Genomic DNA, 17945 nt, shown 5'->3' on the forward strand with positions numbered 1-17945 from the left:
AATAAAAACAATACACTTTAATGTAAATATATATACAAACTAGAAATAAAGTTTATGAGATTACTAATTTACGTGGAAAGGCATCTGTGATTGAATAGCTTTCAGGTACGAAACAAAACTAATCTGAAAAAGATTTATAATGGCCAGAGGTTAAAATAATGAAAACAGTTAAAAATTGACAACATTTGGGATGACAGTGCATTCATACTCACCAGCTGTAACAGGTTTCTTTTTTCCTATCTGAAAAAATGATTTTGTTACTGCACAAAACAGTTTTCTTTTAGGTCATATCAATAATTTAATGGTGTGTGCTTTTAAAACACATCAAAGGTAAATAATGTAACAGTGCCATTTTAACTGTGCTACAGCCCAAGCATCAATGTTTTATTTGCATGGTAATTCTTCATGTGCATTACAAAATGAAATTCTGTGGAACTTCAGCTCAAGTGGACTAAGGAGGGAGGCTTGACTCATCCCCTTACATCAACAATTTGTTTTTTTTGACGAAAAGCCTTTGAAAGCTTTAATCTGATAGCAATAAGATTGTCGAGGTCAAACCACACAAAAAAAGTAGGCCAAATTTACAAAACTCTTCTTTCACAATCACTCAACACCTACTTACTGGAACCCCGTTCTTGTGTGGTTTATATATTAACAAAGGAGAGAAAACTTTCCAAGATCATGATACACTCAAAAACTGTACATTTTTATATATCATACATTGCAATACAGTTCAAACACTGACATTATAACAACCTCAAATGTATCCAGCAGGCTGATACAAAATATTTGTACCAAAGACAACATTTTTTACCTTCAACTCAAGCCACGATTGGGAACTTAAAGATTTTATGAACTACATGCATTGAATACACAATTCAACAATGGTCAATTCTATCATACAATATGGATGTAACAATTGTAAAATCTGTTTGAAAACAATTACAAAATTGAAAATGATGTAAGAAAATGGTACCTACCAAAATCCCTTTGTAGTTTCATACAGAAATATTCAAGTGTCTGTGCTTGATTAACATTTAACATCCGGCTTGAAGTTTACAGAATCAGTTATTTATAGTACAGGTTTTTAAACAGGATGCACGTCAATTTAGCCAACTGAGATTTACCACAGCTACCAAGATTATCCACTTCTGAAGCACATAGAATCAACTCAGTTGCCTAAAGCAAATTAAACATCTTAGAACTTCATCTACCAATCAGGAAGCTCCATTCCATGGCACTACCACACTGAATAGAACATGCAGATAGAATGCTTATCCTTAAACAAAACAGAAGGAACGCCAAGAATTGACTACAGATGGGGATATTTCTCTGACTACTAGTGTCCTTGTCTTTATGGTAGTGATGCTGTTACCTTCTACCACAGGGGAATGCCCTCTGATCAGGGTTCTATTGTGTGTAAATTGTAAGAAAAAAAACAAAAAAAGAAAACCTTTAATCTGTACTTAAATGACCTGTATTTGTCTCTATCAAATCTGCCATAATGAAGGCTACATGTGAGTTCTTTATTTCTGACCCAATGACTTGATGTACCCGTCATTGTAAATTGGGGTAACACAATTATAATTCTTTGTTGTAAGATATTACAAAAAATAGAATTTCTACAATAGAAGGCTTGAACCATTTTGAAAAACAATTACTAATATGGACAAGAATTAAACAACACACATTCAAGTACAAAATGTTTATTTTCTATGATCCAAATCTCCAAAACATCCAGAAAAATATACAACAAAAGGCTTACCTTTTCACAACACAAATCTTGAAAAAAAAAAAAAGTATATTCACATTTTTCTTTTTTTGTTTGTTTGTTTGTTTAATAAAACCGCATTACACTTAGACATCCGCACAGTACCCTGAATCATTGGAGAGCTGCGAGTTGGTACTCCGACTGGATGAGGAATTCCAAATGTCCAGGTTCATGTGGCACCTAAAGGGATCAAAACTAGAAAATTGCTTCTGTCTGCAGATCACAGCCTGCTCTTTGCTGACAGATGACTGAGGCGAATGGGATAATGATCTGTCACGCTGGAATTGGCTTTGGTAAGGGTCGCTCTTTGGAGTCCATATGGAGCCAAACAGACTAGACATTGGTGAGAGACTCCTTGTGCCTGAGAAGTATGGCTGCAACAAAGAAAAGAAGGTTTAAGAGACACAGGACCATTTCAAAAAAGACATGTACGTCGTTTCCACTATACAACCGATCTGTTCTAGGTCCAGGCCAAGCCAGTCCTGCAGAGCCTGAGCCGTGCAACTGACGTCACACGCAATGAGACGATGCGGTATTAAGATGCACTGTATTTGAGTTGAGAATGGCGGATCCAGAGGTTATGGTGGTTTTACTTCGTTTTCATTATTCATATTCTACTCAATACAACTGAAATGCAATGACGGGCTGATTACGCAAAGAGAAGGCTTCTCGGAGAGAGCAGTAATTTGGATCTCACGAGCGAGACAAAAAATCGCCCCTAAACGCTGCAATGTAATGATATAATGATTAACCCTGTACCTGGCCCTGCTTGGCTCCAAGACAGATTCAAACCTGTTGTGAGGCCAGAGTTTCACGTTTTGGTTCTAAACAAAATGTAGTGCTCATTAACCCTTTGCGGTCCATTGTCGGACTGGGTCCGACATTGCAATTATCCCTCACAGGTCCTTTGTCGGACTGGGTCCGACATCATTATAGCAACGCAATAAACGGGTGTTTAGTCGTTTTTTCTCCGGAAAAAGCCGAGAAAACCATTCAATTGCCGAGTGGTAGCGACAGGAGCCGAGACAAGTCGGAAAAAATGAATAGTCATACATGGTATCAGGTATCAGATAATGGGCGTCCATAGTAAACAAGCTGGCTAAGTGCGTCAGCGCACTGAGACTATCATGGACATTTGCAGAGCTTTTTTCAGATGTTATAGTAATAAAATAATGACTTGGATCGCATTATTGAGGAGTTTGGTGATAAAACGAGTGATCTGGAGATGATCGATCGGTATGTACGACTATTATTATTATTATTATTTATTTCTTACATAGCTGAAAGCTATAGCAAACAAAAGGCTGGGGCGGGGCTGGAGATGCCTAGTGTGTGCTTTGTTGATATGCAGGGCCATTTAAACCCGTTTGACTGTGAAAAAAAATACTTTTAAACAGCGCGTATAAAATTAACTGCGCGTGTGAAAATTAATTAGACCTGGCGTGCCTGACGCGCGATTAATAAATGGACCGCAAAGGGTTAAAGAAAGAACAATGGAACTGACTACAGTCAGCCACATTGCCAAATCCCAGTGCTAATGCATACACACACACAAGAAGTAGTAATACCAGCATTCAATTTTTACTTTCACCACTGGGGCACTTTGAGTCTATTCAGAATATTTGAGGCTGCCGTTTCGTCTAACACTGACAATCAAAGTGAACCACCTCGTTCTTTTTTGCTGTTCAGTGATCTCAAGAGTCAGAAATCAGATCAAACTGAATACCACTAAGTAATTACATACAGGATATGGTACGAATGTTCATGCAGTACCATGTTTATTTATATGAGGTACTTAGCGACACGTGTGGTATAAAAGGTATTTATGTACTGTTAAACCAAATTTACCAAAACAATTAAAAGAAAATGTATCGTTACAAATTCTGGCTAACTCACTTTGCTGCCCACACAGCCTGTTGATTCCCAGGCTGAGGTAATGCCTTGTGTCTCTTCTTCATTCCAGCAGGGTTGAGTGGCATAGGGTAGGCTCTGTGTCTCCTGGCCATGAAAAGCATTCTGGAAATTTGCATTCCCTGAAAAATAATAAAATGAATGTGTCATTGTGTATTACTTATTAAAAATGAGTACCTTTCAAAACAATTCAGCAATACATGGGAAAAACAACAGTTCATACACTAGCAATAAAACAAGAGATTAAATCAATTGATCACAAATACATTCTAAAGTAAAACATGCAAGTCTTGTTATTAACTAATAAATTCAAATGGTTTACCAAATCATGACTACCATTGAGGCATTTCCTGCTTTATGCGTTTACGTATTTCTAAGGGAACAATACACAGTTAACAATTTTTACAAAACCTAAAATATTTTGGCATGAACCTTGCTGTGAATGTTTAAGCCCCAAAGGGTTTGCAGAATGTGGTACCCTTATAAAACTTACTGTGACCTTTTAAAGCTAAACAAGAAAAGGTATCCTGCTGCTATTCTTGCATTACCTGCATTCTTAGACATTAAAAGATAACCTGAAACATTCAAAATAACTGAAAACATTTGGAAATAGTTTACTACCCCCCCCCCCCCCCCCCCTTCAAGTCATGTTGTTTTGAGAATAGATTCACGTTCCCTCAAAAAAAACTTACCATCTAGCACTGGACAATAGGTACTCTGTTCACAGTAAGGATATGTAGTGGCACACTGGCTGTTAACATTCCAAGGAAAGCTTAAAAAAAACAAACAAAAAAAAAAAGTTATGTTCTTTTGTGTTCAACAGTTTTGTTTAGTTTTGCTTTTTGAATACTAACAGGAAAAGCAAAACATTAAAACGGTAATTTAAAATCATTATAAGTAACAAATAATATATATAAAGTATGAATTCAGTACCGAGGCTAAAGCGGGTAATAGTGAGAAGGAAAACAAAAGCGCTCTCTCCCCAATCTTTTCTTGGCAGCCGCAAGTACCGTGAAATACAGAAACTGCAGCAATGATCAGGCTCAATGAAAAAGCTGTACAGTATTTCACCATGTGCTGGAGGCAGTTCATGTCTTTTTTTTTTTTAGGAGGAGGGTATTAGATGTAGAACTCAAAGCAGTTAAGACCATGCCCTCACCCACACCTGCAACTTACCCATTATAAATAGTTCCTTGGGGGATGCAGGGCAAGCTTTCTGGTGGATTGTACCTGAATTCAGTGGTTAAAGGAACTGATGGTGCAGACCACATTTCTTCTGTTTGGTAAGGACTTGAAATACCTTTTAAAAAAAAAGAAACACGCTTAATATAGTACAACAGAAAATCTGGGTAGTATATCAAATAAATCGGATAACTAAATCTATAAATCACTCACCTGGGTTCCTCTCCACACCTGCAGCAACAGCAGCAAAACTGGGAGTGAAGTTTTTGGCTGGAACTGTTTCAGGCATTTGGGTTTTCTCCATTTGATACAGCAGGCTTAACAAGACAGGAAATGGTTCTAGTCAATGTATTAAAAATGTACATGTACCCAGGCATTATTTAACAAGATTATGATCCATTGCAAAGTTTGAACTTTTTTTTAATGAAAAATTAGAAATACACATATTTTTTAACAGAAATAGAAGCTTATGAGACATTGGGTGACTTGCTGAAACATCAGGGTTGCTAAATGAATTCATGTAATCTGTCTGCTCCTAAGACCTTCCCAAAATTAGAACCTGAAGACTAACCAAAGAGGCTGTCTAAAGAAACCAAAAAGATTAACACCAAAAATATCCCCTTCGTTCATGATCATCCTTGCATGTCACCTTTTAGGTTCTCACAGTGCGAATCACAGTAAGTACATTATGTGGGAGGCTTTTTACAACAAGTTAAAGTTCTGTTCCGCACATACTGCATAATTTGACTCTACATTTTAAATCTGGAAGAAACTATATCAACTACAATTACATTATTTCAAATTGATCAAAACAAGTAACACCATGTCTAACTCCCTTCAAACAAGCTACAATTCAATGCTGTGCGATTTCTTTTTTTTTACTTATCTGCCAAAGGAGCCAATGCTCAATTGTGAGGTTCTAACTCACAGCTGCCGTTTCATTTGTTCATTTCACGTGTTTGTTTTCTTTTAATTACTGTAAAATAGTTAAAGCAACACACAAATTAATTATAAAATATGTATACCTGTAATTCGGGTTCAGTGTCGGACAACAACCTCTATCAGCTGGAAAAACACCATTTTCCCCTAGGGGAAAAAATAAATAAATAAAATCAACCATAATTAAGTTTACAGCAATATGTGTGAAATGTTACGAAACATTTCCATAACACAGAAAACATGAAGCTGCCAGTTGAAATGGTTTAGGAGAGATTAGTAGTAGTAGGTGGCAGGGCTAGCGGATTTGCAAACTCATATAAGCTCCCCTCCATGAGATGCTTATTTAAACCAATTCAAATAGGAACAAGTAAACCCTGTATTGCACAGTGTTCTCCTGATAATTAAATATCATTATATTAATACAAATAATCTCAAAAACACATTTTATTAAACCTTTCATAAATACATATTTTTCCCCCTCAGTAAAGGTTAAATGATAGACAAATATTTTTTAAAAATAGTCATAATATTAATACAAATAAGCTCAAAACAAAAAAAGGTTTGAAATACATTTTATAAATATACATTTATTTTCTTTCCCTAAGTAAATGTTAAATTAAAATGTTAACTAACTTCCAAATATAAAAAGAACACAAAATCTGATCAAACAGCAATTGTAGTATTGTGGAACTACAACAAGGAGAGAGACATAGACAGTAGTTTACTTTTAGCTGTGGAGGTTGTGCAGTGCAGTTTGGTGCTGTTGTGGTCCTTCTCTCCCTCCAGGCTGCTCCAGCTCCCCCAGCTCCCCCTGCTGGCTCTCACACTGCCTGATGAGCTTCCCGAGTCTGAGCTGGAGTCTGAGAACAGCCTCCTGTCCTGGCACTTCTGTATTGGGTTCACCAAACAGATAGCTACATGGGGGAACAACAACATTTATATAGTCAATACACAGGGCTCGGTTGCAGTCTTATCCTATGCTAAGCTATTCTTCCTTTTCACTTCATTCAAGTTTAAACCCTTCTTCAGGACAGGTTGTCCAGATTCTGTTTGCTTATTGGCTGAAAGCTCTACATTTGAGTTATACAGAATAGTCCTCCCACCAGAATGGCAGACTAATGCTAAATGTATATGAGGGTTTCCCTACCACTCTGCAGCTGCTTGGGAGGGCTGTCCAGGTTTCTACATGATTTTACAGTTTCCGGTTTTCCATTTAGGTAGCGATTTCGTGATCTGTTTAAATTTCTTGGTTCTTTGCGCTCAAGATCTCTGTTCTTCTCTGTGGACACAGCAACACTGTGTTCGGGAACTCTGAAACTCAGAGAGATCAAGGAGAAGACAATAATTACTACAAGTACCATGACAATAATAACATTAAAATCAACGTAGTACCATGTTAAAAACTTTGTACTACAAAATACACTGGCTAGACAAGGACAATAAAACAAAGTGAATGGAGACTTAAAAGGCCAGAGAACAAATGATGATATAAAATTGTCCACTTACCCAACAACCACATCCGCTACCTTCCTTCTGTTTTTCCCAGAGTTCCTCCTTGCCTTTCCATTGGCAGCTGTGGTATTAAACTCCACTCTCTCCTGAGGCTTTTTCTTTAAATGTGTGTTTTTCCTAAGCTAAATGAAAAACATCAATAGAAAAATTGAGCATTAAGAACTAAAACTATCACTACAGCATAGAATGGAAATAATGGAAAGTGAATACAATTATGATATGATGCAGCTTAGAACCTTGCTATCCAACCCGAGCCCGACAGGGCCCAACAATAAGTGTTGGGTTTGGGTTGGGTCGGGTCGGGTGTAGTTTGTTTATTATAGTTCGGGCTCAGGTCGGGTCGGGTTAGTGTGTTATCAGTGAGTGGATTATGGCGTTTTTAATTTTAAGTGAGTAGTTTTTTTTCTTCCTCTGTGTGCTAGTGTTTCATAAAACTCACTTCCTGCTTCACAAATTTTGAAAAACCACTTGCCATGCACCATAGGTTCTTTGAGAAATTACCTCTCTTACTATCATCTCACATACCCGTTTACTCATTTTGTGCAGCCTGTCAAACGTTGCGTGGCCGGCCTTTACTAACCACAGGACATAATTAATTTCCAACACACCTAACAACCAATAATCATCTTGGCTGATAAACTGACATTTTGTGCAGCCTGCAAAATGCTGTGTGGGCGGTCTTAACGGGATAGAGTTCAGTTACAAAACACCAACATCACCAAATGTCTTACACAAATGCACGCAAAAAAACACCAAGTATTGATAGCTCTCATCAGTCGACAACTCATGCCTTTTTTAGATAATGACAGAAACTCTTTCGTTCCAGTTAATGATACCAAACGTATTTGTCCTGTAGTAAACTATTTGTTTAAATGTAAAGAACGACTAAATGTACAGTATAAAGCACTGCTTTTAATTCACCGCTCGTTTTCTTCCTTTTTTTCTCGCACTCGTAATGTGCTGTCATAGTCAAACGTGAAACCCGGTTTATATCATGACCCGCATTATATCACATATCACGCCTGCACGGCAATTGTGACAAAGCGGGTTCATCTGTATATAGGCTGATGGAGCAAAACATGAGTATGCGAGTTTGCAAGAGCATCTTCTCTGTGGCTATTTATGGCAACAAAGTTTTGAAGAAGCCTGATGTTGTCTTCTTTTAAATCATGCAGTGTTGGATTATTAGGAAAGGAAGTAAATGAGACATGATTAATTGAGAGTGATTTTTTATTTATTTATTTATGTTTTAACTGGAAACCGGGAATAGTTTACACTGAAGGTACTTGGTTTCAATAGCGTATGTTTGGAATATATTTGTGGAGATGGTCAGGTCAGGTATGCAAATATTTCTCGCTCAGGTTCGGATTTGTTTGGTCCGGTCGGGTTTGGATCAGGTTTTAAATTTAGGACTGAGCGGTCCTCAAATGCTGCTGCAGCAGACTGGAGTAAAGAAGAAAAAAAACCACCTTCTGAAACAACACAGTATTACCATGCTGTCCTCAATTACAAGGGAGATAATTTGGTTTGTTTTTCAATCTTGGGTATTTGCATTCATAAACCCAGACAAAGAATTAAAGAATGTGCAATAAGATGAAACAAATGGAAAAGACACACACCTCTGTGGTGGAGGTATCCACTTTCTCACATGTCTTTTTTTCCATAAAAGGCAAAAAAGTGCTGCACTGTTGTATTCTTGTGACTTGGTTGCTGAGCAGTTTCTCCTCCAAGCTGCAAGCACAGAGGTCTGGTCTGCTGCTTATGGTCTCCTTCAGATTCTCATTGTGGTTTGAGTGTGTCTCCATGGGAACCAGACATGCTGCCACCTCCCCCTCGTCTTCAGCACTCTGGGAAGGACCTTTAATACATTGTGCTGATTTTTCTGGCAGGGCCACGTCTTTGTCAGTGTTATTATTGCAGGTAGTGGGATCCTGATCCGTATAGTCACCCAGGCTGTCCATTTCCTTCATTGGCAGACACTCTTCCTCTGCAGCAGTAGCCACAGTAGCAATGGGGTTCACTTTGTATTTACTATAATACACAGAGACTTTGTGTTTCTTATGCTGCTGAGCTGGTGCCCCAGAGTTCTTTTTTGACCCGTTCTGGCTTCTGTTTGGACCATTTGCCACGGCAAGAGACCCTTTGCCTTTGCCTTTATCTGATGTACTGCATGAATCGACAAATGTCTTGCAACTACCTGTAATCCTGGTAAAAAAAAAAACAAAAAAAAACAACAAACACACTGTTTTAATATATACAGTATGTTACTACCACATGTGGTCTAAGTATTAATATTTTAATACATGACACAGTGTAAAGTTACCCATACACACACTTTTTTTTTATATTCCACTGCCAATGAATCAAGCACCCCGACTGTCATGTATCCTTAAAGATTTACAATCAATGTAAACTCTTCTCTGAAGTGGGCCACAGATGCCTTCTTACCTAGCGGAACTGGAGCGGACTGTATCAACAGGGCTGTTGTCTTGAGAAAATTCAGTCAAAATGTAGCAGGCTTGACGACAGGCCATCCAACACACCCCACACAATGACAAGCTGTTAAAACAAAACAAGCAAATTACCTTCAATTATATAAATCCCACTAAGAACACCATTAAGCTTAATGTTTGACCATTTTCAGTCTGACGAAAGCAGTACTCCCATTATAAAGATGTAGTCAGGTGCCTTCAGTGACCTTGCATTTTGTGTTCTGCCAAATAACGTGTAATGACAATGTGGGGCAAATGGAAGCCATGACCATACTGCCTTATAACTCGTACTGTGATATAAAGAGCAGCCTTACAACAAAGGAGCACTGTAATATCAAAAGGAAAACCTTTTTTTTTTTTTTTAAATCTGATTTAGACATTTGTTTTAGACTAACCATTTGCATATGATATTTTACTAACTTGGTTTTCATTAACCCTTAACTTAACCCATAGCTGCATTATTTTGCCTTACCATATAAAGATGATGGTGACCACCCAGAAGTTCTCCTCCCAGCTGGGTCCTGGAACAACCTGTGCACACAGTGGCAACATGTGATGAGGGAGAGTCACGTTGAGAGTGAAGGAGAACAACGAGCCCCGGCCTGTCACAAGGGTTAGATCTCTGATCACCCAGGACGAGGTAAAATCTGGTGTGAAACTGTGAGAAGGAAGAGCACAAGGCATTTAATCACATTCTTAAAAAAAAAAAAAAAAAAAAAAAAAAAAAAGGCGTGCTTCTCTTACACCTGAAAATCCGAAAACACTTTATAAAAAGTTAACTGCACAATTTGGAAAATTGACTAACTTCATGTAACAGTTTATTATGAAGGATCATTTAGACAAAGCAACACATTTAGGGATCAGCAGCAACACTCATCTTGAAACCCCCCCTGTTGGTTCTTACTGCATTCTGATAAGAACACTCCGATACCCCGGCTAACAGTTTCACGTCACCCACAAAGACAAGCTCCAACAGACTTGTGACGTGTGACAGCACTCTGCTCAACAGGTAGCAATGTTTAAATGTCCCTCTGCTTGTTTTAAAGAACCTGTTTCAGTATGACAGTGTGTATCACTAGTGAATAACAAAGACATTCTGTACGTACGCAATGCTGATTTCACGGGAGGAGTTGTAATCCATCTGGAATGAATGACACTCCAGTACTTCAAAGCCAAACCCTTGGCACTTGTATCCATTGATGTTCATTGACATCACTTTTAATGGCAGGTCTCCTGCATTTTCCACTTTAAAGCTCTTTTGAATGACAAATGGTGGTTTATTGGTTTTCAACCCTAACCAGGAATAAAAAAAGGAAATATAAATTCTTTGCAAGTTTGCCATGATTTGATATTATCTATGTGGACAACACAGCCTTGGATTGCAGCGTGGAGATGATTACCAGAACATGTAGGAAAGTGATATTTTGTTTGTCTGCATGATGCTTTGCTAGGCTAATAATAATAATAATAATAATAATATTACATTGCTTCCATGTAAGGGCTAATTACACATTGATGGTACTGGGCAGCAGTGTGGAATAGTGGTTAAGGCTCTGGACTCTTGACCGGAGGGTTGTGGGTTCAATCCCAGGTGGGAGATACTGCTGCTGTACCCTTGAGCAAGGTACTTTACCTAGACTGCTCCAGTAAAAACCCAACTGTATAAATGCATAATTGTATGTAAAAATATTGTGTAAAAAATAATGTAATTGTATGTAAAAATAATGTGATATCTTGTAACAATTGTAAGTCGCCCTGGATAAGGGTGTCTGCTAAGAATAATAATAATAATAATAATAATAATAATAATAATAATAATAGTCTATTAACTACTTGGCTGCTGTATCCTTGAATACAAATGCAGGTATCGGTATCAAGGCCCTCACCGTTTCTACATTCCATGAGCGTAGACTGCGGGAAGTTGAATCTAAGCGAGGCCTCTGGCCCTGGCAGCTTTCCTCCCACTCGCAGCATCTCTTTGGCACCTAACCCTTTCACAGTGACCATGTCAAACACTGTCAAGTTATTCCTGATTAGGAAAAATACAAAATACATTATATAAAAAAATAATATGGCAAGGATGTATTTTTATTGAGGATTGAGTTACACACACACAATTTAGGAAACACTGTTTAAATTCTAATATCCCCATACCAATAAAATGGTCAATTAAGTAATATTCTAGAACTCCTGAAGAAATCAATCTAATAATCCCAAACTAGATTCCGTTGGTATTTAACTATTAGGGACACATACAGAATACAGTTACTTGTGGTCATAGTCACCTCATCAGTATGACCGACGTTACGGTTTTGTGTTCTGCCGGTGTAAAAATGACACCAATTTCCTTTGTCTCCCAAGGTTGTAAATGGATCTGTTGCACTCTCTCCCCAGGCATGCTGCTGGTATCCTGCATTACACATATTGAATACTGTTAGATAAATCCCTGTAAGGTCCATTTAAAATTTGCTGTAGCTTGCCAACATTTTTAAAGTACATATTCAGTTGTACTACAGTAAATAATAACACATTTGTCCCTCACTAAATTCTTTATCGTATTAGTACTTGCATATTTTATAGTTTACAATAATGAAGAGTTGCAGCTGTCTAAAGGAAATATCTCAGCTTCAATTATATTATTAAAATTAATAAATAAAAGAGTCTTCCATAAGCACAAAAAATATTTTTTCCACTGTCAGGAAGACAGTTCCCCCATACATCCCCAGACTTGGAGACTCTCAATAATCAGCTGTTCTCTGGATTTCCAGTATGTATAACATGTTAATAAAAGGGATCACACCCTGCAAGACATACAGATATGCTGAAAAATATAAGATAAACATACCAGATTTTTTGCCAGTGTGAACTCGGTTGTTGTGACATTAACAGCTAGTGGGTTTATCTTGAACCTTAAAGAAAGAGAAAAAAATAATAACTAAAAACACCAAATTTTGGCCTACAGGCCAAACCACTTTATTAAATTGGAAACAATGATTAGCTATGAAGGAATTAGGTTAAATGCATTCTCTTTTACTTCACTCCACCAGTTTCAGGTGCATTCTTCTGTGTCGTCTCACTTGATCGTAGGTCTTAGAATTTGTCCATACTTCTTCATTTGATGTGAAGATATTCTGCATCTATCCATCAATGTGATGCTGATCATTACTGGCAATAAAATATTACTAAAGGAATGCTTTTATGTATTCGTTGACTCTGCATTTTGGCAGTCTGTATGATACAGGTGTTTTTACTGCCAGACTACCACTTATTTTGTCCTTTCATGGGGCAGTTATATCGATTTATTTATTTATCATATATTATATATATATATATATATATATATATATATATATATATATATATATATATATATATATATATATTCAGGATAGTTCATTTACTTGGAATTAAAATAAATTGCTGCTATTCAACCCATGTAATGTGAAATAATATCAAATTATAGGTGGAGAAGGTGATCCAAACTCTCAAAATCATTCTTTGTTTCATTTTACAGAGTATATTTTAACCCTTTATAGACCTCACTCTGTGCAGCACTATTTGTCCATCTGACTGCTTTAAATACGTAAAACTTTACTTCAACAATCTATATTTTTACTGGTAAGACCTTCAGTCTTACAGTAGGTTGAAATACATATCAGTGTGTAAGCTGTCACCTGGAACAATTGGGTTAACATGTAAGAAGTACACTACCATTAAAACGTTTATAATTACCACTTTGTGAGTAAATCCAGGGCTCCCAAGGGATCTGGATATAAAGACAGTGGAAGAAGTTGCACAGTAATCGGAGAAGCCGACGGGTTCTTTAGTGTGAAATGCTTCATCTGTTTGGTGAAAATAACAATTGAAAATATCACTGCTATGTGCAAAAACAGTCAGAGTAACGGCTTTAACAATTAAAGAAGGTAGCAAATCAGAATCCTTTTCTAGACAAACATATTTTGCAAGTAAAAACAAAACATTGCCATAATATTGCATGGCATAGCACTTGGCATTTACTGACCCCCTACTTAGATTCAGAAACGGTTTATTGTATATATTTCCAGACCTTGCTGTCATTGACCAGAGTAGCACCAAAGTCCATTGTGACACCAGTTTCCATCGGTAGCCGTGGCCAGCTGTAAAACAAATGTAATAAAGCTCAACAAAAAACCTAACTTCCAATAAGGTCTTCCTTTTACCTAATTTTACAGCTACAGCTACAACATGTAAAAGCAGGTCAAGCAGCCACAGGCATTCTTAATCCTCCGCTCTAACCATAGATCACAAAACATACAATTTAATCAAATCCTATTTACCATTGTCTATATTCTATATTCAATAGACCTCTTTTGCCGAATGCATATCATCAGAGATAGAAATAACTCCTAGTGCAGGCTTCACGAAACACAGCCATGGCAGACTGAAAATCAAACCCAATAAATCTATGCATTTGCCAGTAAGCTCAGGCAGACTAACTGAAGGTTTGTGAAATAAAATCCATGTTTAAATTACCTGCAGGTCTTTAGGTCCTTTCTGTTTTGCCTCATGTCGCACAGCTCTGTAGCAAGACCGATGTCTATCTTCCAGGTGCTGGAGTCCAACAGAAGACTCTTCTGCCACTGAGGACTCGCTGCCACACCAAACAGAAGTCATGCACCAAACACAGCATTACTATTATGTAGCTAAACCAACCTTAAAACTACTTTTTTTGTCTGCACCTTTTTCCATCACAGAAATATAGTAATTTAAGCAAAGTGGATTCCTTAAAAAAAAAATTGTTTTATTTTACAGTGTCAGGCATTCATCTGATTCTTTTCAGTTGCTTGATTTATGTCACAGCAAATAATGTGCCACTCTCAACCTGAAGTACAAGGAGAGCACACACAGTACACAGTAAATGTTGCAGAGCCTTATTTTATTTTCTGTATGGTGAGGGATGGCCGCTATGTGCACTACTTCACAATGCACCTTGTGATTCGAAAATGTTGAGGGTCCATTTTACCTGTGTCAGGCATCCCTAGGAGACACCGAGTATTGCGTTCTGCACTGGCCTCAAAAATCAGATCCCCCTGCGTGTGATAAAGAAGGATGCATGCATTGAGAAATGTGACATCAGGTAATTTATCAGATCAATACAAAAATGTATGCAAGCAACATACACACATACTCCCTCACAGCTGTAAATACAAGATCTGAGCTATCAGAACACCATGAAAAAGTAGATCACCATGACCTGCAGCCACCATATAAGTACCATGTAAAAATACATACAGACTGCTACACTCCAAAACGTGCTACAGAGTGACCTGACATAGTTTCAGAACAAATCTAGATATATGAAAAAATATACATGTCTGCAGCATTTAACAAATATAGGCAATTATTTAAATAGGGAAAATATGTATTACTTCTATTATACTTTATTATGAGTAAATCAGGGTATGGGACAGCAAAAGTACCTTTGACATGGTGGAACGAATCTGCAGTGGTATCTCCAAAGAGAAACCAGCGCTAGTGACCAGGACCAGACTGGTCATCACATTCACTGGAGCATCCCTGGCTGTGAACTGCAAAGAGAACACCTTCCAACAACCAGTAGGCAGAGTCACTGGACCACTGAAGTTCAGAATCTAAACAGAAGAAAGGAAATACAATACATAAGTATATTAGTGTGTATTCCTCAGTAAGAACAAATTGTGTTAGAAACACACAGGAAAAAAACATATTGTCAAGGAATCTGTCAATAGACCGGGTCATGAACAAGTAACCAGAAACTGCACAGACAGGTATGCACTATGAAAGCAGAAATATTCCAATTAAAATCAACCTTGAACATAACTTTACCTTTAATAAGCCTTCCACTTCATGGGGTCTGATGACAGAATTTACAGTGAAGGTAAAATCAAACTCATTTGTCAACCAAATGTCCAACAATTCTCCTTCATTCTGTTTCTGCTTCATGTGAAATAAAGTTGGAGATTGATAGCCAGAACTACAACACAAAACAAAACAAAACAAAATAAAACAATATTGTATGCTTGACTTTTCTAGATAATGCACTTGTGTACACTGATGATGGTTCAACTTTCTAATTTTTGCACTACCAATGTGCTGCAGGACAGGGCAGGGCAAGGAGCAGTGCAGCAGAGTCAGGGGTGTGCAATTTGTATCGCCCGACACCCGGGACAACAAGATTTTTGTGACGGACAACAAGTTTCGCTGTTATACTTTGTCCTTCGGACAAGTAGTTTTTATTTATTTATTTGTCTATGTTCATTTTGTTGATAGAAAGACACTCGAGTTTCTGAAAACTGAACTGCAGAAGTCTAGCACCAAAGCACAAACATTTTAAAAAGTGTTTACGTCCCACCCCTATCACTTCTGATTGGCTAGCTGTGGAAGAAGCTGGTCTTCGACTGGTTACAGAGAAACCCAGAAATGGCTGCCAAGAGCCTCTGGCAATGCAAGGTGTTATTTACGTTTTTTTGTAAATTAGCAAATAAGTGATACTGCTTTCTTAATACATAAATGCTGCAAGTTACAAAAACAAAAAAACACCAGTCGCTAAGGTATTAGGGGATTAGAAAAAATCGTGTTGTCAAATTTATAACACTTTATAAACTTTCCCTGGCAAAATAATTATATATTTTTTTCTTTCAATTTTAGTGTTGTTAACCTACTTTACTATTTAGCATATTTACATATTTTTTAGATTTAAATGCTATATTACAAAAAAAAGAAAACAAATTTTAAAGGTATGAAACCAGGGTCACCCTGCTTTCATACATTTAAATGTTATACACTGTTTAAAATAGAGGCAGCGGTGTGGAGTAGTGGTTAGGGCTCTGGACTCTTGCCCGGAGGGTCGCAGATTCAATCCCAGGTGGGGGACACTGCTGCTGTACCCTTGAGCAAGGTACTTTACCTAGATTGCTCCAGTAAAAACCCAACTGTATAAATGGGTAATTGTATGTAAAAATAACATGATATCTTGTAACAATTGTAAGTCATCCTGGATAAGGGTGTCTGCTAAGAAACAGCTTATAGAGAAAATGGAAAGAAACAGGCAAAAGCTATTTTTATATTTTAACTCCCAAGTATTGCTTATTATAGTTGTATTCTTAGTATGTTACTTAAAATTTACGAGCAAATGTGTTCCAAACTGCACTGAAAGGAACATTTCCTTAAAGTATGTACATTTGTTGAGGTGAGGTGGGGTCACAGGGAACCTTTTGTGTATCTTGAATTTAGTGAACCAGTCAAGCTACAAGGCTAGCTCTGTCCCTGCTAATCACTAATTGATTGATTGTGTTCACTGTTAAATAAAACCAAAATCCTACAAGTTATATTCTACTCTTTTGTGTGTGTTTTGTGAGATGGGTAGGGGGCAAGTAGATTTTTAAGGACAAGTACATTTTTATAGCATTTTTTTTTTTTTTTTTTTTTTTAATTGCACACCCTTGAGAGTACATGCATAGTATATGATAAATACAGAAACATAGTTAAGGAACTGTAAAAGCCCTCACACCCTCCTACAGCCTAATCATTATTTATCCTGCTGGCACAGATTGAGTAGAGCTGTATCTTTCGTGTGCTAACATTGATCTAATTTTAGAGCAGTCTTTAGCACTGATGAACGTTTTATGAGTGGATGTTTACATTTATGGATGGTTCACATCTAAAGCTACATGTTCAGAGTTCAATGTGTCTTCTGTCACCACAAAACTAGGCCGTGTTTTTAAAAAGCTTGGTAATACCTCAGGTCATCATATTAGCTTTCGTTAAAACGTTCACATGAATTCATGGATGGATTAAAACAATATTAGATTGCTGTTACTACCTGCTGCAAACTAAGGCACTAGAGGCATGCATTTGGTAACGATTCAGGAGACACAGCAACAGTTCTTATGCTACAAATATATTTAAGCAATAAATGAAAGGACACCAAGGTCTTCCAAATGGATAAAATGATGGAGTCCAGGTTTGTATGCTTGCAAGGCTACAGTTGTCTCGATGTGCACTCAATATGTCCTCTACTCAAAACTGTGGAATTCACGTTGCCCTGGATTTTGCCGAGTCTCAATTCAAAGGGAATCAGCATTCAGGCTGTGCTGTGAATTTGGAATGCCGGCGGGAGT

The 17945-nt window shown here is 37.4% G+C and overlaps 1 protein-coding gene across 3 annotated transcripts in view; it reads right to left on the reverse strand.

Moving 5' to 3' along the window:
- Nucleotides 1-1690: 1690 nt before the first annotated feature.
- The window catches only part of LOC117421274 (transmembrane protein 131-like), a 67932-nt gene continuing 51677 nt past the window's right edge, over nt 1691-17945 (reverse strand). For 2 of the 3 annotated variants that reach the window (XM_059031621.1, XM_059031612.1), the window contains exons 13-34: nt 15652-15799; nt 15267-15437; nt 14810-14876; nt 14320-14437; nt 13874-13943; nt 13540-13649; nt 12653-12716; nt 12093-12217; nt 11694-11836; nt 10914-11100; nt 10280-10465; nt 9764-9874; nt 8935-9520; nt 7310-7437; nt 6951-7120; nt 6529-6717; nt 5890-5950; nt 5078-5181; nt 4859-4982; nt 4375-4454; nt 3668-3804; nt 1691-2145 (exon numbers count right to left, since the gene is read on the reverse strand). In XM_059031621.1, coding sequence (XP_058887604.1) covers nt 1858-2145; nt 3668-3804; nt 4375-4454; nt 4859-4982; nt 5078-5181; nt 5890-5950; nt 6529-6717; nt 6951-7120; nt 7310-7437; nt 8935-9520; nt 9764-9874; nt 10280-10465; nt 10914-11100; nt 11694-11836; nt 12093-12217; nt 12653-12716; nt 13540-13649; nt 13874-13943; nt 14320-14437; nt 14810-14876; nt 15267-15437; nt 15652-15799 — 3367 coding nt within the window. In that variant the 3' untranslated portion in view covers nt 1691-1857. The remainder of the gene's footprint in view (nt 2146-3667; nt 3805-4374; nt 4455-4858; nt 4983-5077; nt 5182-5889; nt 5951-6528; nt 6718-6950; nt 7121-7309; nt 7438-8934; nt 9521-9763; nt 9875-10279; nt 10466-10913; nt 11101-11693; nt 11837-12092; nt 12218-12652; nt 12717-13539; nt 13650-13873; nt 13944-14319; nt 14438-14809; nt 14877-15266; nt 15438-15651; nt 15800-17945) is intronic. The other variant, XM_059031616.1, reaches the window with a different exon arrangement.

The sequence above is a fragment of the Acipenser ruthenus genome, chromosome 1, assembly GCF_902713425.1.
Source record: "Acipenser ruthenus chromosome 1, fAciRut3.2 maternal haplotype, whole genome shotgun sequence".
NCBI lineage: Eukaryota > Metazoa > Chordata > Actinopteri > Acipenseriformes > Acipenseridae > Acipenser > Acipenser ruthenus.